This window comes from Ctenopharyngodon idella, chromosome 7 (genome assembly GCF_019924925.1).
Source record: "Ctenopharyngodon idella isolate HZGC_01 chromosome 7, HZGC01, whole genome shotgun sequence".
In the NCBI taxonomy this organism is placed as follows: domain Eukaryota; kingdom Metazoa; phylum Chordata; class Actinopteri; order Cypriniformes; family Xenocyprididae; genus Ctenopharyngodon; species Ctenopharyngodon idella.
In genome coordinates, this window is record NC_067226.1 from 16,855,989 (window position 1) to 16,876,860 (window position 20,872).

The 20,872-nt window shown below is 38.3% G+C and overlaps 2 protein-coding genes across 3 annotated transcripts; one reads left to right on the plus strand and one right to left on the minus strand.

Moving 5' to 3' along the window:
• Positions 1-29: 29 nt before the first annotated feature.
• On the minus strand, positions 30-4,626 carry zgc:162297 (uncharacterized protein LOC555865 homolog). Of its 2 annotated transcripts, none has more exons than XM_051899141.1 (6): positions 4,233-4,626; positions 4,086-4,159; positions 2,677-2,857; positions 2,428-2,578; positions 2,190-2,317; positions 30-232 (listed from the first exon to the last, which is right to left on the minus strand). In XM_051899141.1, exons 1-6 carry the CDS (start codon positions 4,303-4,305, stop codon positions 42-44), a joined length of 798 nt encoding a protein of 265 aa, XP_051755101.1. In that variant the 5' UTR covers positions 4,306-4,626; the 3' UTR covers positions 30-41. The 2 variants fall into 2 exon arrangements, with proteins under 2 accessions (XP_051755101.1, XP_051755100.1); XM_051899140.1 differs by having other exon boundaries at positions 4,077-4,159.
• Positions 4,627-4,853: 227 nt separating this feature from the next.
• On the plus strand, positions 4,854-14,388 carry ccne1 (cyclin E1). The gene is made up of 12 exons (XM_051899137.1): positions 4,854-5,182; positions 5,656-5,709; positions 5,851-5,938; positions 6,034-6,096; positions 6,990-7,153; positions 7,319-7,454; positions 8,661-8,807; positions 8,987-9,082; positions 9,184-9,318; positions 12,988-13,099; positions 13,226-13,383; positions 13,593-14,388. Exons 2-12 carry the CDS (start codon positions 5,693-5,695, stop codon positions 13,707-13,709), a joined length of 1,233 nt encoding a protein of 410 aa, XP_051755097.1. The 5' UTR covers positions 4,854-5,182; positions 5,656-5,692; the 3' UTR covers positions 13,710-14,388.
• The last annotated feature ends 6,484 nt before the right edge of the window (positions 14,389-20,872 follow it).

A 20,872-nucleotide genomic window follows, 5' to 3' on the forward strand; every position in this document is an offset into this window, starting at 1 on the left:
CATTGCTCTTATTTATTTTTGTGCAATTTTAGTTACATCAGTCATTCCAGAAGTGTGTGTATCTTCCCCATGAACCTTTTGACTCTCTCAGCATCCACACCATTTGCCCAGTATCCTCCTTTCTTGAAATGGGAGCCGATGATCATGGCGTTTGCTTGAAGGTATTGCTCCACGTTATCATGTGTTACTCCAGAACCAATGAGAACAGGGATCCGTACAGACTGGGTAACCTCTGTTAAACAAACAGGACTCAAAACATGAGTATGAGGACATCTTTCTGCTACATGCATGCATAAAAATACAAAAACATGTTGTTCCTTCATTGTAATGAGGATTTTGGCAGACTGTGCCTCATCCTCCATCTGACAGCTTCCCCAGTCCAATGGATCAGAACTAAGGAAGGCAATAGGCACAAGTCCAAAGTAGGCAGCAGGGCAGTGGCAGACTAGACTGGGCCTGGTTTTCATGCCTATGTTTACAGCCTTCCATGATCACCAGCCATCTGGAAGTGGGATTTAAAATAGCTGGCAGTGTGGTATCTATGTTAGCTCATACAAGGCTATTGGTTTTGAGGAAGGGCAGGAAGCAGGCCATCTGCCCACACAGGGCAGTCACCAGGGCCAGGAGACTGGTCAGCATCCTCTCTTTCCAAAGGACACTACTGTCTTGGCTGATGGGCTCCGTTAGATACTAGAAGGAGATTAACCTCTAAATTAGCAGATCAACCTTTGAATGGGATTGAACACTGAGAGTGTCGGAAAAGTGTACAGTTTTAACACTAATGATTCCTGGACTTTGCACAAACATGTCATTTTGGACAATTGGGGTCTGTAAAATTTTGTTTATTAAGTCTCTTATGCAAACCAAGTCTACACAAAAATACAGTAAAACAGTAATACTGTGAAATATTATTACAATTCAAAATACTTTGTTTTAATATATTGTAAAGTTTTATTTATTCCTGTGATGGTGAAACTGAATTTTCAGCAGCTATTACTCCATTCTTCAATGTCACATGACCCTTCAAAAATCATTGTAATGTGTTGATTTTCTGCTCAAGAAACATTTATTATTATCATCATCATCAATGATGAAAACAGTTGTGCTGCTTAATATTGTTGGGGAACCCGTGATCTTTTTCAGGATTCTCTGATGAATGGAAAGTTCAATAATTAGCATTTATTTCAAATAGAAATTGTATAAATGTGAAAGTATTTATTGTCACTTTTGTGTAAACGTATGAATAAAAGTATTACTTTTTAAAATATTTTTTAAAGGGCAGTGTAGTAGTGTAAAGGGACACATAAAAACAAAAGTCTAAAGTCCTGTTAACTCAAACATCATGCTGGTCACATGAAAGCCCTGGAAAATTGTTTGTGCATGTGTGACACTGCACACATGTTGTTAAGCATATATCCAATTTAATGTGTTTTCCTATGTGTTATGACTATAAGATACCCTATTTACATCAGTACATTTCTTGTTAGCAACAATGATTTCACTTTGTGATATGTTAGGAAGCTGCAGACATATGTCAGGATGACCCATGAGATAGGTTGATTTGTTCTGAAGCAGATCAAAGTTGAGTGATTCAAACATGCATAGCATACTAGGAATTGATAGACATTCATAATGTTACAAAAGATTTCTATTTTAAATAAACACTTTTCTTTTGAACTTTCTATTCATTAAATAATCAAAATAAAAATAAAAAATAGACCACAGTTTTCACTAATATATTAAGCAGCACAACGATTTTCAACAGTGATAATAAGAAATGTTTCTTGAGCAGTGAATCAGAATACTAGAATGATTTCTGAAGGATCATGTGACACTGAAGACTGGCGTAATGGTTGATGAAAATTCAGCTTTGCATCACAGGAATAAACAACATTTAAAATATATTAAATATTTTAGCTATAATAGTTATTTTAAATTGTAATAATATTTCACATTATTACTGTTTTTACTGTATCTTTGATAAAAAAAAAAAAAAAAATCCTTGGTGAGCATAAGAGACTTTAACATTTAAAAATCTTACCAACAAACAGGACATGTCTGGATAGCATAATATCTTAAAAAATGACTTAATGATACATTGAAGTAAAAGTATGGACATTAAAAAATACACACAGCACTTTTACACAGTCAGACTAAAGTGTATTATGGCATCAGGCTGCCAGCTTCACCCCTCAGTTCCTTTGGATCAGCCTGTGCTCCAGTGGCAGTTCCGGTGACGATGACTCCGTCAGAGAGGAAGAACTCAGCTGCTTGGGCTGTTTCAGCTATGCTCACATCTGAAGTCAGGGCATGAGCGCTGTAACATTATCAAATATCACACAATAAAGCAGAAACCACCACACTACTGTGTTGTGCCTCAGTTAGAGCTCTGTGGTCAGCCAGCACGTAATGCAGATCTGATTATACCTGTGCTTCTTTTTGATGTCTGTGAAGATCTGAACGTGCTCTGCTCCAATGCATCTACGGTAGCGCAGCAGCTCACCAGCGCAAGCATTTAACAGACCTTCGTCTGCAACATGTGAGAACACAAACCCCTCTGCGCGGATAAAATCCAGGCCTGTGGAGGGGCAGAAGTTAATATTAATTAAATATCTTGTCATAGAATACCTTTGTTTAAAAAGGCATTTGTGATAGTTTGTACAGTCATGCGAACACCTGAGGCCAGGGCAACAGCCAGTGCTGATTGGTTTGCAGCTGAAAGAATCTGAACACCAAGCGGCCAAGATGGATAAAGGCCCCTGACTGCTGCACACACAACTGTCATTGATGCACACACTTCTGGACCCACTTCAAGGGTGTATGGAATATCATGCATGTTTTCAATGATCAGCCCATCCTGTCAGAGAGAATTGTCTGAAATGAGCATAAACTGACCTGGTCGAAACATAACTAAAAAAAGATACATCTAAAATCTGATAACATTTATCAGAAAGACTGGTTTGATGTAATTTCGTTCAGTCACATTTAAAAGAAAATGGAAAAATATATCCTACTGAATGCTAGTTATGACCTTTGCAGGCACCTGTACTGACAAGAAGAGATGAGAAATCCGAAGACTGCTCTGACTCGTTTCCACGAATCGGTTCTTTTGAACTGTTCATTTTAAGGAGCCGGTTTAAGAATCTGATTCAGCTCTTTACGTCAATTACGTCACTTTACATCATAGGGTGATATTACATGCTCTAAATGAAATGTTACAACAAAGCCATGTGTCTTTTTCGACTACACTTTTAAGATGTTTATTGTTATTTCATGTTCGGTCCTTTTTTCAGTTTCCGTTCACACCCAGAACTATAGATAACTATACTACACCAACGAATGTTAACGCTCTGTATATTATAAGTGCCCACTGCAGTTATGTTTTCTGCGCTTTAAATGTTCGAGCTCTGATTAGCCGTCATTTTTATAGTTCAAGTAGTGATTGTGGACTGCAGTTCCATTTTTCACCACAAATTTACGTTGAAACGCTGTGGGGCGCTGTAGAGCTAGGGAGGGATCAGGCACCCTCTGCCCCGAATAGTATCATCATTATACATGCCTGCCGAAGCCGATCGTTACATTTTAATATTTCCTGCTCACTTTACGGGTTAAAAAATAGTCTAGAATATCCGAAAAAATATTTGTTGCAGAATGATAAAAACATTTACAATTCATTATTCAGCTTATATAGAGGTCTATGTTTGGATGAATATTTTGGTAGGGCTCTGCCCCATCTGCCATTACAGACGAGCCGCGGCTGCTCGGTTGTTCTCGGGTTATACGAATCAGGAGTTCATAGTTGGCTAACGATGCTTTCGGGAAACGCACCACAGACTGTCGGAGATGACTCGGTTCAATGATTCAGATAAAATAGAATCGTTCAAACCGATGCCATACAAGATTCGACACCGGTTATCCATTGAAAAGATCCGACTTAAAAGAATGACTCATTCGTGAATCAAGCACCGCTAGCAATTATTATAAGGCGATTATTATTACTTCAGAATGTTAGAAAGCGCGAGATGATTATAATTCTAAACATCTATGATAATGTTTTACTTGTATTGAGCACATACAAGTCCTGCCTGGTGGTAAATTTCCGCCTCTCGACAAGCCTCCTCTGTGATCTCTGCGATACTCGCGCGGTTCAAGGGAGTTCCTGCAAAAGAAAATAATTTAAAAGTTCAGTCTTTTCCTCAATGTTAATTTTGTTCTCCCTTGAAATGCGTTACCTGGCAAGGCTCGGACGTGAATCATGCCAATGACATTTGATTTTAAGCGTCCGAAAAGATTTAAAAACGTCATTCCTTAAGCCAACAAAAACCAGATTTGTGTGCGTTTTGCTGGTCATGTGACTGGTCAAAGGTTATATACTGACAGAAGTGTGGATCTAATTCAACAACCAAGCTACATTAATCCTCTGTCTATCGGAATCCTCTGATAATATTTTAAAACGCTATATTGTAGTATATTGTGTATTTCTAAGGGGGCGCCAGTCAATATAGTGAAACTGATTTGCCAGGGTAACCCGATAGCAGCAACTGTAACAAAATAATGCGCTATATCAGCTTGACAACACTTGACATCTCAAACGGCCAACAGATCGCAACCAAAAGATTACATTTAATGTATCACTAACATTATAGCGCGATTAAATCCATCTATTCAACGTGATCACTCGGATTGTTTACTTCTTGAGCCTGCTAGCCATGTGCTCAACGTACTTCCGCTACCTCAATGCCGCCCCCCCAAGTGACGTCACCAAACACAAGCCTCATTTTGCCGGCAAAATTTTCATGTATCTAAACTTTGTTTTATTGACCATTAAATGTTTGACGTATAACGTCGGGATTTCGCGTGCTCGCTCCGTGCCGGTGTCAATCGCACATGCGGCACTGATCGCATTGCTTCGCGGTCATTATTAACAGAGCGGGGATTTTAAATGACCCGCGTTGACGGCCCCTTTTAACGACTGCTGGCGGGTTATAAGACAAGGCGCAAAATTACTGGCGCCAGCTCAGAGCGAGAGGACTGCGGAACACATCATAGCCTAGCCATATGCTGCCTGCTTACAGATTATTTGATCAGTTTTTCTAAATAATGCCTTGTGTCACGCCATCCTAACTTTTGCATTTGAGGATATCCGTGGAGAGAAGGCATTTTCAGAGAGCATCACATTAAGGTACGTGTGTTACACAATCGTGGGGTTATTATTAAGATCGGCAAATGTGACATTAAACAAGTAAGATGTATTAAAAGGGTTTGTGGAAGCAAACTTTGAAATGTTGGATTGCTGAGACTTTAGTTTCTTACTTTTAGCTGTTGCGAGAACGGGTTCAATGAAATGAGGAATAATGATTGGCTCGGCCATTTTCTGACTCCCTTGGGTAGAGCAATGCAAACGTGTAGTTTTATTACAAATAATAAAAATATCGGCATGAATTGGCTTTACTTTGAAAATATAGACTTTCAAGTGCATATATCTGTGGTCTTGAAGCATTCGGTTGTGTTTTTCGTGTAGTTTTGACCTCTTGAACATTGTGCCCAGCTCTACTTCCCCGCGCCCAAAGCGCTTTGTGAAGATTTACATGAGGGGGGTTGGGATTAAAAGCCACAAAACGGACTTTATAAAAAAGTAACACTTTTATCTTTTAGGCTCTCGACACTCAAGAAGGTCACAAGCGTGGATATCATGCCAAGCAAGAAAGTGTAAGTTTCGATTTCGTGTCTTTTTAAGGCAGTTTTGACCATCAGTGTTCATGCATGGAAAAGTTACAGCAACGAGTTGGCCCAGTTAGTCACAGAGTTTTAGGCCAATGTGGAAATGTAACAATATCATTTTCGATGCAGGCTACGAACAGAGCAGATTAACACTACGAATGAAGCTCCTAAAACCAATTCAGTGCGTCCCAGGAAGAGGAAAGCAGACGTAGCTATTGTAAGGAAACTATTCTTAAACTTTTTATAATATTCCTATAATAAAAAAACATAATGAGAGATGACTCTCTGACTGTTTTGTTTTTGAATCCACAGCATTTACAAGATCCAGATGAGGAGACCACAGAGATGACAAGAAAGAAACCATGTGCATCCCAGGTATGGATGAGTCATGACCGGTGTGTGTGTATCCATAGGCCTCGCCAGGCATCTCATATCAGTGATGCTAAACCAGTTGGCACTTTTATTTTAGCCTTTTTCTGTAGATTGCAAAATTATGACCAACGTCCTGAAATTATTCGGTTATACCTGTGTGGTAAATATATACAGAGACATTTCCCCAGTTTAACAATCAAGGATTAAGCCTAGTCCCAGACTGCATGTTTGAGCTGAAAACAACTTATATTTGACATGTATTCAAATATGTCCGTGTCATTTGGCTCTCAATAGCATTGTCTCAAGATGCATATCAGTAATGTTTTTCCTAAGACATGTTTTTAAAAGCTACTATCCGAATCTAAGCCCTGTCTGTGAAACGGGCCATTGAATCTAATATTAAGGCCATAAATATGTCTTGATCATGAACTATTTCCAAATAATATGTTGAAAATGCATATTTGTTAAGAATTACATGAATCACATAAATGATTCAGCCTATATTTCCAATTCAAAGTGAAATTTGACAAATGTTGAGTAGGTTGCTGCTCAGGATATTACAGTTGGTTGTTTAAAATTTCTATCATTGAACAGCTGTTTAATATTATGGACTGGTCTTTTCCCCCTCAATTTCTAAAGTGGTTATAGTTGCCTAAAGCATAATCATTGCTGCCTATGCCACCTTGGTTTTGTGAGTGGGTAGGGTTAATGTCATGGCTTGAATTTATTTAGGGAGCTTTTTTTGTGCCATGGAAGGTCCTTTTCAAAATGCTTTTGAAGCCTGTCCTAGTTGCACAGGGCGGGCTTTCATATTTGTTTATATCCGTTAGAGTTTACCTTTTTTTTTTTTTTTTCCTCTGTCTCTCTTTCTTTTCACATCTTGTCCTCTTGCTCAGGCCTGCTGGAATCCTGACACAGGTTACACAAGCCCATGCAGGCGGATCCCCACACCTGATGAAGTAGAGGAACCGGTTGCTGTTGGCAGCATGGGATTCACACAGTACGCCTCAGAAAACATTTTCGTCACCCCCACGCGTTCTACCCCTCTGCCGGCCCTCTGGTGAGAGATTTATCTCTTTTCAAACTGCTTTTAGCTACCTTAGATTGACGTGACTAAATGTTTGTCAGTAGAATATCTTGTATGACAAGACCCCTTTGTTGACATTCTTTGATATACATTAATGTACATCGAAAGAGTTAACATTTTCTCCATAATTTCTCATAGCTGGGCAAGCAAAGATGATGTGTGGAACAACCTGCTTAGAAAAGACAAACTCTACTCGCGAGATACACACGTTATGGAAAGACATCCAAATCTCCAACCCAAAATGAGAGCGATTCTGCTGGATTGGCTAATGGAGGTTTGTGATCACTGTTTAACCATTCACACATCTTAATCTAATCTGTATAAGAAGGGTGGAGACACTGCAAGTCCCTTCATTTGTCTTAACCTCAAGTTGTTTACAAAGGCTGTTCCTCAAGTTCTCTCAAGTTTTCTTATGATTAAAAGCTTACTGTAGTTAGAGCCCAAAGTACACTTGAATTTTTATGTGAATGCTTCATCCATTTGATAGCTTGCATGAACACAGGCGATCGATAACTAAAATGTTTCATCTTTGTACAGTGTCTGCGCTATTTCTCTCCAGAAGTTACAGCAAAAATATATGTATTTTTCCATTAAAACTACAATTGCGTGCATCTCTCTCATGCAAGCACTCATCAGTGCGGCCGCGTTTTGTTGCTGTTTCTAGAAGTGTTTCTACTTGATTTGAAGCTCCAGAGTAGGATGGGAAATTACCGTCAATATTGATATACTTAATACTTGTGAATTGTGAAATCTGAAAAAATAATGGCGACAACACAGATACCCCTTTTCCACTGACATGGTTCCGGTGTGGGATCCCAGCCTTTGTCCGTTCTCGAACTGTTCTGTGCATTTCCACTGCAGAAAATAGGGTTCCAGGCCAGAAAGTTTGTTTCAGCTTGGAGCCTAAAAACTTGCTGGTCTTGAATGGAGCGGTGGATGGAGAAATGCTGTCGCTCTCTGACGTTGAGCTATGTAATAACGTTGCACTACATTGCTCTATATCTAAATATATAAAACCGTGTAAGAGACGGTTTTATATGTTTCAGTATATCTCCAAAAAGGACAGATAATAGTACCGGGAGTTTATACGAGCTGCCGGTTCGCCGGAATCATTCCCGATACTGTGAAAAGCAAAACGCATGTGTTGGTCTGCCTGCACCAACACCGGGACAGTTTGATTTTTAGACTGTTTATAGTCGGGTAAATAACATGTAACAGCGTTACGTCACCGTTCGTTCCTAAAGTCTGTGGAAACACGTGGTATTAAAATGATGTTGTGACACTGATATAATTTTTTTTTTTTTTTTTGGTCGGATACCATCGGGTTTAGAAATGGAAGTCTGTTTTCATAGAATGGTTAGCTAAAAATGAAATTTAAAATGAGTAGTTCTTCTGTAAGGGATTAATGGTTTTGTTTCTTTTTCATAAGCACTGAAATGTTGAATGGTGATCTTTGACACTGACATCTACTGTCTTTTAGGTTTGTGAGGTATACAAGTTACACAGAGAAACGTTTTACTTGGGTCAGGACTACTTTGATCGCTTCATGGCCACACAAGAGAATGTTCTTAAAACAACACTACAGCTTATAGGCATCTCCTGTCTCTTCATCGCTGCCAAAATGGAGGTAAGTTTTACTTTCAGATGCCCTTGTACTTCAGCCTGATCTTTTGATAAGGGCTCTTATGGTATAATATCTTATCAGTATAATTTCATGTTTTAAGAACTTTTCAAAGTGCAAGTGCAGCACTTAGCAGAAAAATGTGAACCTGAAATGTAATTTGGCTTTTTATGTTCTTTCCAAAGGAAATTTACCCTCCTAAGGTGCATCAGTTTGCTTACGTTACTGATGGGGCCTGCACTGAGGATGACATTCTTAGCATGGAGGTTATCATCATGAAGGTAGACTATCATAGTTTAACCTCAGTACTGTGCTTAAACCTGCAGCCGTGCTCCTTGTATGGTGTAATGGACTACTCCATTTCTTCTTTTCTTTTCTTCAGGAGTTGAATTGGAGTTTGAGTCCTTTAACCCCAGTGGCTTGGCTCAACATCTACATGCAGATGGCCTATCTAAAGGAGACTGCTGAAGTTCTCATAGCCCAGTACCCACAGGCTACATTTGTGCAGATTGCAGAGGTAAGACGGCACAATTAATTGTGTTAAAACCACAATATGGTGTGAGACTATATTTACCACAAAAAGCTGTGATTCAATTAAATTTATATTCTGCACGTGTCGTGTCCTGCAGTGTGAAGGCCTGGCACTGTTTTGTTTTCTACTACACATACTGCAGGTGTACTTGGGGCTTCTGGTTTTAGCTTTCTCAAAGTTGTTTCCAATATATGAGTGCATCCTGCAAAGTCCATTTCAATATGCTTTAAAGGCATAGTCTGCCCAAAAATGGAAATTTACTCACCCTCACAACTAGGGCTGCACAATTAATCAAATTTCTAATCGTGATTACGATTACGGATGCCACGATTTTGTAATTGTTTAAAGGCGCGATTACAAAAAAAAAATCCACTTACATTATTCTGTGTTTAGAGCATGTTCCGATGTGAGAGGCGAATCATGACTACTTCAGAGTGTAAATGGTCTAACCTAGCACAAAAGGAGCTACCAGTGACGTAAGTGTACTCTGATTGGTTGAACAAACGCGATTTTTAAAAAGCTGTGTACACAGCCTGAATATTTACTTCATGAGCAAACTCTACAAACATGGAAAACAGTGATAGATGGACCTCTCAACCTTATGCTAAGAAGAAAATCCAGCGCGACTTTGAGCGGACCAAGCGAAACATGATTGTTTTTTTGCTCAGCCAGCAACCTTGGGCATCAACCACATGACAAAAGCCAATACTTTTTCATATACTGTCTACTTTGTATAACAGTTCTATCTAATAACACATTCTTGTTTGCTGATTTTTCTAGCAAGACTAATAAGCCCATAATAAACCGAATAAATCCAAATGCTTTATGCTGAAAATAAGACCAAATTATCACGATTCATGTCTTCTCACTTTAATAACTCCATAAACCCTTTCGCTTTGAGACAAGCTTAAACAACAAGCCCAAAACGCTTATAATGAGTGACCCTGGCAACACAGAAAGAGCACGCTCTGTGTGAAATGGGCCGTACAAGCATAAACACAATGCCTCCGTCAGCTGTATTTAGTTAAATCGCAGAAAATAACGAGTGTTTTGTCTCTGTAATATTACTTTGGTCACAATAACGGATATCAAACACGAGAGACGCCAGAACATCGCTATGGTTTCCAAGCTGTCAATCGTCGCATTTTCGAGAGTGGGTCATGTTCTGTATACACATGTAACGATAATTTAGGGGATTCACTCCTGCATTTAAATGCGGTTGTCACTCCTGAAACTTAGTGTGTACGTGGCCATTAGTTCTTGGGAACCACCTTGGTGACTAGTTCCTATAACAGTTCCTAGAACAACATGGTGCAAAAGCCCCTATTATTATTATTATTATTAGATGCATATTTTTACTTCTTTTATTATTTTAAAAAAACAAACCAAACCAATGTATAGTTGACATTTGGCATGCACTTGCTTCAAACAATGGTATAAAGCTATTCAAAACACCATTCAGTGTAATTGTGATAATCATAATTAATAATCGGAATTACAGTTTCAAGGGAATAATTGACAATTATGCTTTTTGTCATTATTGTGCAGCCCTACTCACAAAATTAGGTGGTACTTTCTTTCTTCGATATTTTGACTTTTTTATTTAATTTTTTACCTTTGTTCTTTTACCCACATTCTTCAAAATATCATCTCTTATCTTCCACACAAGAAGGTAAATCATACAGGTTTGGAATGACAAATGCAAATAAATTACAGAATTTTTTAGGTCAACTATCCCTTTAAGAACACATCTTTTTGAAATTCATTTTCAAATTCATGTAATTTGAGACATTTTACTACAACTTACTATGTGAATGTAGTATACTGAAACAAAACCTGGGTTTTGTGGACAGAAGATAAGTTTGTAGTAGAACTGGGCAATCTAATGATGGTTATCGTGATATTTTCCTCGATAAAATTATAAAAAATTTTATATAACGTTTATGCACCATGCAAATAATGCTGCATATGCGTGTTGCAGACGGTCACACTGGTGCCAGTACCCAGGTCTGGCGTCAAGGGGGGGCTTGAGTGGGCTTAGCCCCCCATGATGATCTCAAGCGCACTCTGCGATGATCGGAACCCCGCTGCCGGAACGCAATTTTAAACCAGAACTCTATATCAACCCCAAGCTCCTCTGACAATTATAACCGCCCCAAGTCCTGTGTCCTGAATCCAGGACTGCCAGTACCAATTTCCCTAACTGATAAGCACTGCTGTTTGTATTAGAAGTATTAAACCGCAAACTTGCCAAAAGCAGAACGAAGCGGAACTGCTTGTTTGAACCGCGCACCACGCAACATTTATCAGCTCTGCTCAAAAGACTGCAGCGTGAGCTTAGAGCTAATGCATTTACTCGCTGTCCATCTCAATCACACGACTGCTAAACAGCGCTGTGAGATCCAGTGAAAAGCGCTCACGTTCAGGTGCAGAGTTCTCCTATACAAATCACAAAACAAATGCTTTGCGACTTAAGGTGGTTTCACACTTGCTTCGATTGCTTGGTCCGAACTAGAGTTTGATTGCTCCCCCCTGCCCCTGCTAGACTGTGTTCAGATTATATTATTTGGGTCCGAACCACGGTGCGTTTGCGGTTTAGTACAATTGCATTCATATCAGCAGCGAACCATGCCAGAGTTCACATGAACCATACCACAGACCCCCGTTTTATAAGCTGATTCGGGTACGGTTCGTGGGTGTGCACCAGAGTTCGGAAGACAGCATTCACATCATCCAAACGAACCAAACTCTGATGTCAGTCAAACCCAGATGCGCACCAAAAGTGCTATTGTGAAAGCAATCTTAAACTAGTTTAAAGCAAGATGAAACATTTTCAACAACACTGACGTGGAAAACAGGAGAAAAAACCACAAATACCATTGGAACAATGCAGTTACTTTTTACAATGGTAATGAGGTGCAATGTGTAGTTTTACCTGTGGTTAACATGATCCTATATATATATATATATATATATATATATATATATATATATATTATATATATATATATTTTTTTTTTTTTTTACAGATGTTATCGTTTTTGTTAATGAACATTTACATCTGCATCCCAACTCAAGCTACTGCTACTGTCACTCAACTCAAGCTACTGTCAAATGTGCATTTTTAAAAGACAAAACATGTAATATTAACTTGTGATATGTTCACCTGTTTGGCAGGTGTTTGTCATGTTCTAATGATAAAACCACAATTAACTGTCTGGTTCCTACAACAAAAATCTGCTGATGTCAACTGATATCCAGCCCAGCCCTAGTTTGTAGCTTTTTACCAGAATTGGAATGAGGAACATTAAAATGACAAGGTCTTTCTTTAGTTTTTTGCCAAAGGTGTTAAGGGTTGAATGTTACGAATCTACAGCAGAAATATTATTTGTATGGTCATTTTTAAAATTAAGTATATAAAACCAAAAGTTTTCTGGGTTTAAAAAAAAGTGGTTTGAGACTAAAGGTGTCTCTGGTAATACTTCCTTAATGGTTTTTTTTTTTTTTTTTTTTTTTTTTTTTTTTTTTTTTTTCCTCTTCATACGTTAAACTTGAGCTGTTGTTTCAGTGTCCCCCCCCCCTCCTCTTCTAAGCAGATGTCTCTTTTTACTTGAATGATTTAGTTACTTATTTTGGCTTTGTCTTTTTGTATAGCTCTTGGATCTCTGTATACTGGATGTAAGAAGTCTGGAGTTCTCTTATGGCCTCCTTGCAGCTTCTGCACTCTTCCACTTCTCTTCTCTAGAGCTAGTCATGAAAGTTTCCGGTATGATTTTTAACACTTTGTGTGAATTTCTTCTAGTTTGCTCTATTAAATAGAGCATGTATATTACAAAATGGACCTAGGTGGTTGGAAGTGACCTTTTATTCATGTTGTTTTTCTTGGTTCCAGGGCTGAAGTGGTGTGATTTGGAGGAGTGTGTGAGATGGATGGTCCCTTTTGCCATGTCGATTCGTGAAGCAGGCAGCTCAGCCCTCAAGACATTCAAAGGAATAGCAGCTGATGACATGCACAATATACAGACCCATGTACAGTACTTGGAATGGCTGGTAAGTTTTTGCATTTGAAGCGTGGCCACAACTTCATTTTCCTTAGGCCATTTTTATATATGCGCACACACAGCCAAAACTTGGGCTTCAACACGATTATCTATCTTGTTCTGACTAAAGAATTTTGCATACATTTGCCCCAGCCACAACATTTGTTTCTTTCATTTCCTCTTGCCTAAAGTTTTCTTGTTTCTTTTCTTGTTCTTCAGGGAAAGGTGCACTCCTATCAGCTAGTGGACATTGAGAGCAGTCAGAGGTCTCCAGTTCCCTCTGGAGTGCTCACACCACCACCCAGCAGTGAGAAGCCAGAGAGCACAGTCTCCTGACTTCCTTTTATGTATGGAATAGGACACAGCCTTGACTGATGAATTTAAGTGAAAATCAACAAATGAATGGCATTACAGGACAAACCCAACCATCACTTAACATGCATTGACATAAGACCAAAAGTGTCTTATGCTTATTTTTTATTTTTTTCGTATGAGACTTGAAAGATTGAAAAGCGTTTCTTTTTTTTTCTTTTTTTCTTTTTTTTTTTTTTTTTAAATGGTCCAAAGGTTTGGTGTTTTTATTTTATTTTATTATTTTATTTTTATCTTACAAATGTAGACTACCTGCCAAAATCTCAGAGCTGTCACTGGCTCTGATTGCTGCTAAAAGAGGGTGGGACTGGAGCAGATGGAAAGATGACCACAGAGATCCTCACACAAATATGGGCATGGGTTTCTGTTGCTCAGGTTGCCATTTGGACCAGCAAAATCCTGACAGGTTGTCACGGGCACTCAAGTCTCCACTGCCAGAAAGGACCAGAGAAATCACCAGCTTCAGAAGCTAGGACTCTCATTTTTTTTTATATTTAAGATTTTCTTTTGGTCACTTCCCATGTATTTGTACCAAACTTGACCATTCACTTTTTATAGGTTTGTTTTTTAAATGAGATGCTGCTACATTTCTCTATATCATATGTTTAAATAAAGCCACTGTCTCAGACAGTTTTTATGATTACTATGCTTATTTGTTTCTTGGTGTTTATAAAATACTACTAAACTTTTTATTTTATTTTTTTTTTTTAACATATTTCTATTATATACGGGCCATATTGTATATTATATTCTAATTAACTTTTTGTATTTTAAAATAACTTTTCTTTAAAAAAAGGTAAATTGTTTTTAACATGTTTACGATTAACAATTTTTTTTATATATATATATATATATATATATATATATATATATATATGAGGAATGAGAGATGAATGAGCAACCAAAGAGATGAATGCATTGCAAAAAGAAAAAAGTGCTTTAGATGGCAACCATTTAATTTACTAACAAGGCTACACCCTGTAGTGCAGTACATTTAACTTCATGGGGAAAAAAACTCCAGCATGTGTAATTTGACATGCATGTACAGAGGCAGCCTAATTTTGTCTTTTAATGGAACTGGAATGGTTGCATTATAAGCAGCCTTTTATTAAGTTGTCTAATTATCAAAAAGCAATCCATGCAGATTTAGAAAAATATGCACTTGCAGGCTGTTTTACAATGAGTCAAAAATAGCAGTGTAGCATCATGTATGAGATCTATGAAACAAAATGGTGAACAGGGCCTGTAATGGCTGTCTCGCTCGTGTATCTACATACACAGTGCCCTCTGCTTGCAGTCTGAGAACGAGTGTTATGGAGAGACCTAGGACATGATCCACTAGATGTCAGTGTGATGCTTTGTCTGTCATGATCAGAAGGCTGGACTTGAGGTCTGTGAGCTCCTCAACAGCTGCTGCTGAGACAAGGGTAATTCATTACATAGCACAGTGACAATCGCTCTGCTGCCTTGGTCTGGCAGTGTTTGGGTGCTGTGTTGGTGACTGGAATCTGCTTAAGGCAATTTTGGTTTGGGCTTTATTATTTCAGTTATTGAAAATGGCAAACTGCTGAATGTGCTTTGTATTATTTCAATGAAACATTACACACGTACATTGTTATTCTACAACAATGACCGTTATACAACATACAGTGCAGATCAGGGTAATTAAAAAGCACGTTTTGTGGCAGATTAAGCAGTTAATAAAAAAGTGTTTGGAGATTAGATAGATGAAAGCTTCTCAACCTCAATGATCAATTCATGCAGCTTTGTGTCCCTCATGCTAAGCTCCTAACCTTACTGAGGTTGACAGTGAATTGAGTGCCACGTCGACGTCACTGTTCTGTATTTAACAATGTGGCAGCAGGATGGCTACCATGCAGTCTCTTAAAAGAGCTGTATGGAGGTCAACATTAAAAAGGAGGAGGGGGCTTCCCCCAGCAGACAGACCCTGGGGGCCGGGGGGCCCTCAGGCAGGCAACAGCGCAACAGCTGTTATGTGCTCAATGGCCCCTTTTGTTCTCTCGGCACAGACGCTGGTGGCAGCAGCAGCAGGTGCCCATTGGATGATCTCCCAGCCATCACCGCCAAAAGTCACACCTAGTCGGAGCTCTGTGTCCCCTGTCTGCCACTAATATTCATAATGCCGTGGACTACTACGACATGATACAATAAATGAGTTCTCAACAAAGTTCTGGTTAAAATATGTGAGAAATGCTGATAATATTGGTTAACATTGATGGAGAACCTTATGAAGCAATTTTATCCTCAAGAAGAAGCTGTTATATGTTTAATGTTGGATTTCAGAGCATTGATTTTTGTGTTTAATATCTAAATCTACAGTGTGTAAGCCACTTCATGCAATACTGTAGCTAGCAGATGCAAGAATGGGTTTCTTTTCATACAAACAAAGGGTCAGATTTTCAGTCCTTGAGTGAATTGCTTGTTTGTAATTGTTAATTGAGTAGTTCAGGTGCTGTCAGGGTTGAAATGTATAATCAGCCTACATGCATTAATGAGTTTGTGTTGTGTTGTTCTGTCTCCTGTACGACACGGGGTGGGGAGTAAATTGTTTTAGATAATTCATTTAGATGACTCAGTTTTAGGCAAAATAAACGGGCTTTTCTCGGGTTGTTAGCGAGCCATCTTCATCAAAAGCCCCCTACGGTTCTTAGAGGTGGCGGGGGATAAAAAGCTATATTCACACACAACTTTTCTTCATTTCAAATGAGAAAATTCAATCTTCATTGTCTCATTTTTCACCTAGAACAGTTCAACTAATGGGGTGATTGTGTGTTTTTAATACAATATTGTTAGAATAAAAAGAAGAACATGATTAAGTGGGTCTCTTTATATCATAAAGCAGTCACAGAACAGTCTAGTAATCCTTATCATACAAAAATAGTCTTTATTCAAAATTCATCATTTATAAAATCAGGATTTTACCTTATAACTTGCTTATATATATATATATATATATATATTTTTTTTTTTTTATTGTAAAAAAAAAAAAAAAACTTTATTGTGCCCATATGGAAATTTGGTTTCGACACCATGCTACTACAAAGACACAACATTAAATAATTTATACCATATATAAATTGAAATATTAAAAACAATATTTTAAAGTACAATATATATATTTTCAATATTCTTATTATTGTATTTTTTTGTGATTTATTGTTGTTGCTCCTGTTTAGAGCCATTTCCCATCACCTTTTGCTGTGTAACAATCTAGTAAACAATGAGCAGGCAGTGGCTAATGCTTAGGACAGTTTATTTTTTAACCCTATTATTGTTGTTTTTTGCTTTCTTGGCTCCAAAGTTTCTCGTCACCTTAATTCTCAATACGATATCATTTATTAAAAACCGCTATATTGTTTAAAACAAATGATATCAATTTAAGTTTCACCACTCTTGTGGTAAGAACTGTGACTATGAGCTGTCAAACCCAACTGTCACGGAAGCTTTCCCGCCTAACCACGTGGCAGCAACTTTGTTTACACACGTGACTCGCTGAGTGGCGCCCACTTCGACGTCATCAACAAAGTCGAGCTAGGCGCGGAAATGCTCAAATCACATCAGCGTGTCATGCGCAGAAACGCAAGTCATTCACAGTTGGAAGAGATTTAGCGGTTTATTTAAATCCATCAGGTTAGTTCCCCCCATCTATTGTCATCAAATGATATTCATTGTGTTTTAATGCAGTGACACACCCGTGGGTCAGTACGATACAAAATATTCAATACTTTTCTCTTCAGGTTTTATGTACCATAAACACATATTGGACCACAAAACCAGTCATGGGTCAGTTTTTTGAAATTGAGACTTATGAATAAATATGTTTTCCACTGATGTATGGTTTGTTAGGATAGGACAATATTTGGTTGAGATACAACTATTTGAAAATCTGGAATCTGAGGGTGCAAAAAAATCAAAATATTGAGAAAATCACCTTTAAAGTTGTCCAAATGAGGTCCTTAGCAATGCATATCCACTCACAAAAATACATTTTTGATATATTTACGGTAGGAAATTTACAAAATATCTTCATGGAACATGATCTTTACTTAATATCCTAATGATTTTTGGCATAAAAGAAAAATTGATAATTTTGACCCATACAATGTATTGTTGGCTATTGCTACAGATATACCCGTGTGATTTATGACTGGTTTTGTGCTCCAGGGTCACATATTTCAAACATTTAGGGGTACTTCGGAAGAAAAACTGCAATCCGGCAATTTACCAGCAATGACCAGGTGAACGTTCAATCATTCTTTTGTTTCTAATCAGGATTAATCGCATTTCTTAATTTAATAACTGCCTTCCTTTTAATTCATGAGCACATTTCAGTTGTTTTTGCCAGGCCTCACAGGAAGTTGAATCGGAATTTTCACTGGAATGATAGGAATAGGAATTTACTGAATTGCAGTTCTAAGTTATTCAGCAAAAGTAACTGCATTCTGGCAAATGAAATGCTCTTTCAACCTGGTCTGTAAAATGAAATTAGCCCTATCTTCATTAAATTTCTATTTGATATTAATATACCAATGCTCGAAACGCCATGCAGTAGGCCTATTGTCTATATGCATCTAGAAATAATTAACTCATATATTGTCTTTAGTTTATGACCATAATATGTAGATTTCTTTTAACTTTATGCAATTCTGAAATTCCAAATCCTGTGTGCTGCCTCAATTCAGATGCAGCAGAACTCTGATTATGAGAAAATGTCTGAACTGGTAATTTCTGTGAAATATTTTCTTGTACTGTGAAAGGATGATGTTAGGCAGCAACATGGCTTCAAAGTCGTAACCTCTGTCTTGGCATATGCAAAGCTCCTGTACAGACTAGTGTTTGACATATATTAGCATATACCAGAACCCAAAATACATTCATAACTTCTTTTTTTTTTTAAGCTGTGTTTCTGTATACTAAATGGTTAAAGTATGTTTTGCTTTATGCTTGTTTGATTTTGCCTGCCCCCTCCTTCTAATACTCCCCCTCCTGTTCAGTACAGAAAATACATCCAAGGACTGCGGACATGTAGAGGTGTTTGTGATAAAATGGTCAAATACAATCTGGAAATGATGTTTTGTTAGTCACTAGAACCAATTATGTTGTCTTCTTTAGTCTGTCAAGATCAACTTTGTTTCATATGCATTTCCACAAAAGTTTGTCACATTTGTTCTCAATCTCTATTTTTCCTCTAAACAATGGCACATTCTCGTGAAGCTTATGAGCCACAGAACAACTGTTAAGCCTGTTTTTAAACATGTGCAGTCCTTCTGTATTGAATACAGAAGAGAGTTATGTATGTGTTGTGTCACATTTCTTCATTTGCATGTTATTTGCTTGTGAATGAATCGCATATGCCCGGGTGAGTTTGTCTTTGCCGCCCCCTTATGGTTGAATAGACAAACTGCTCCACTGATCCGGCATCAGCTGGGCTGAGCTTACTCCAGCTGTCTCTGGGCACTGCTCCCAGTCTATTTAAAACAAGAAGAGGAGGGTGAATATAATCAGGGCTCATCTTTGTTGTATATCAGATTAAGAGGAACCCTTCGTCTGTTCTATGGGGGTGGACAGTAATTTTGCTGTTTTGTTTGCTTGCAAGACAGCATGATATTTCAAAAGTATACAGACAATTGAAAATCTTTCTGCCGCAGAATGAACAAATTTGCGGTTCGGTGTTCAGCATCCTTATGCTGATTTCTTTTTATGCCTAAGCGTTTAGAGTAAAAAGATTTGCGTGGTCTGTGGAAGTCTGAAAATAAATGATCTGATGTCTGAACGGCAATTAAATTTCATAAGAACGCAAAGGCTTCCCACCCCAGATTACCTGATAATAAAGAACATCAGGAAAGATCTGTGTAATGTAATTATGTATGTTTTACTGTAATTGTTGTGCTTGATAGCCTCAGAAAGAAGCTGCAGGCTTTTCGTTTTATTTGTGTTTAGATAATCTGGGACCTCTGTTCCTTTTAGGTATTATGCCGCTGTGTGTGTGTGTGTGTCAAGTGTGAGGGCAGTTTCCTGTCGACTCTGCCGCGTGTATTCTCTGTTCATTGTAATGCCTTTAATTAAAGTGATTTTATTCACAGGCACACAGCTGGCATCGGCGACTTTCCATTAGGCATCTGAGTGGCCGCCTCGCTGGTGGGAGGACCCGCACTGGGGCCGCTTCCTGGGGAACACAATACTAGTTTCATCTCCCCTCTGAGTTTGTTGTGTGTTTTGAATTTATTAATCATTGATTTTAATGCGTGCCTCTTGACAGTGGCAGCTACCCATGCATTAATTAATTCCTGAGATCCTCTTTTACAAAATGGCATTTAGAAACAATGCAGGGTCAGCCAGGGTTGCTTCTGACCTATAAAGAGATGTGCTGAATGCGAAATGTCAAAATTTGCTTTTATTTGTTCGTCGTTGTGGCGCTTCTTCACAGGTTTTATTGGCTCTTTTTCATGTTGATGGCATTGTGATATAAAGGCCTATTTTTGTAGCCATTGAAATAGCAGTAAATAAAGTTCTTTATGATTCTGTTGCTCAGGCGTTTTGCTGAAAACGCTTCTTAAACTCACCTGCTTTGCATGTGCTGGCAAGCAGTCAATCGTCGAGCGAATTGTTGGTCTTAAGTTGTGAAGAAAGGTGCTTTGCCACTGACAATAGCTAGACTGTGTTTATCCGTTCAGGTCTTAAGGAAGTATGTTAAAAAATTGCCCTCAGTGAATTGTGTGGATTAAAAAGACAGATTAGATCTCAAAGGATGCATAAGGGAGCCGAATTTGAATTTGGAGCAGGATTTGAATGTATTCAAAGTCGCTTTATTTTTTTATTTATCGAAGAAGGGGGGAAAACACTTATTCATCCATTTAAATGAGTAAATAGTCTGTGCGCTTGAAAAGATAAAAGCTATGCTCATAATCCGTATTGACACTCAGAGATGCGGAAAGGAAGATTCCTAAGACCCATCCGCACCCTGCCCCACTGAAAGGGCCTGATCCTCATTCAGAAGGCAGACCTAATGCTAAAGATTTCCTGACAGATTTCTTTCACTGGATTGATCAGGACATGTTGCTAGTAAGCGAGCGCGCCCAGAGAGACATTTAGGGGGGTGTTCGGTT

Coding starts and splice junctions, on each gene's coding strand:
- ccne1 (XM_051899137.1), top strand. Junction 7,455..8,660: donor TGCTGGATTGGCTAATGGAG/GTTTGTGATCAC, acceptor ACTGTCTTTTAG/GTTTGTGAGGTATACAAGTT. Junction 13,100..13,225: donor GCTAGTCATGAAAGTTTCCG/GTATGATTTTTA, acceptor TCTTGGTTCCAG/GGCTGAAGTGGTGTGATTTG.
- zgc:162297 (XM_051899140.1), bottom strand. CDS start 4,305: ATGACGTTTTTAAATCTTTTCGGACGCTTAAAATCAAATGTCATTGGC. Junction 2,858..4,076: donor TTTACCACCAGGCAGGACTT/GTATGTGCTCAA, acceptor TCTCTCTGACAG/GATGGGCTGATCATTGAAAA. Junction 2,579..2,676: donor GGCTGTTGCCCTGGCCTCAG/GTGTTCGCATGA, acceptor GCCCCTCCACAG/GCCTGGATTTTATCCGCGCA.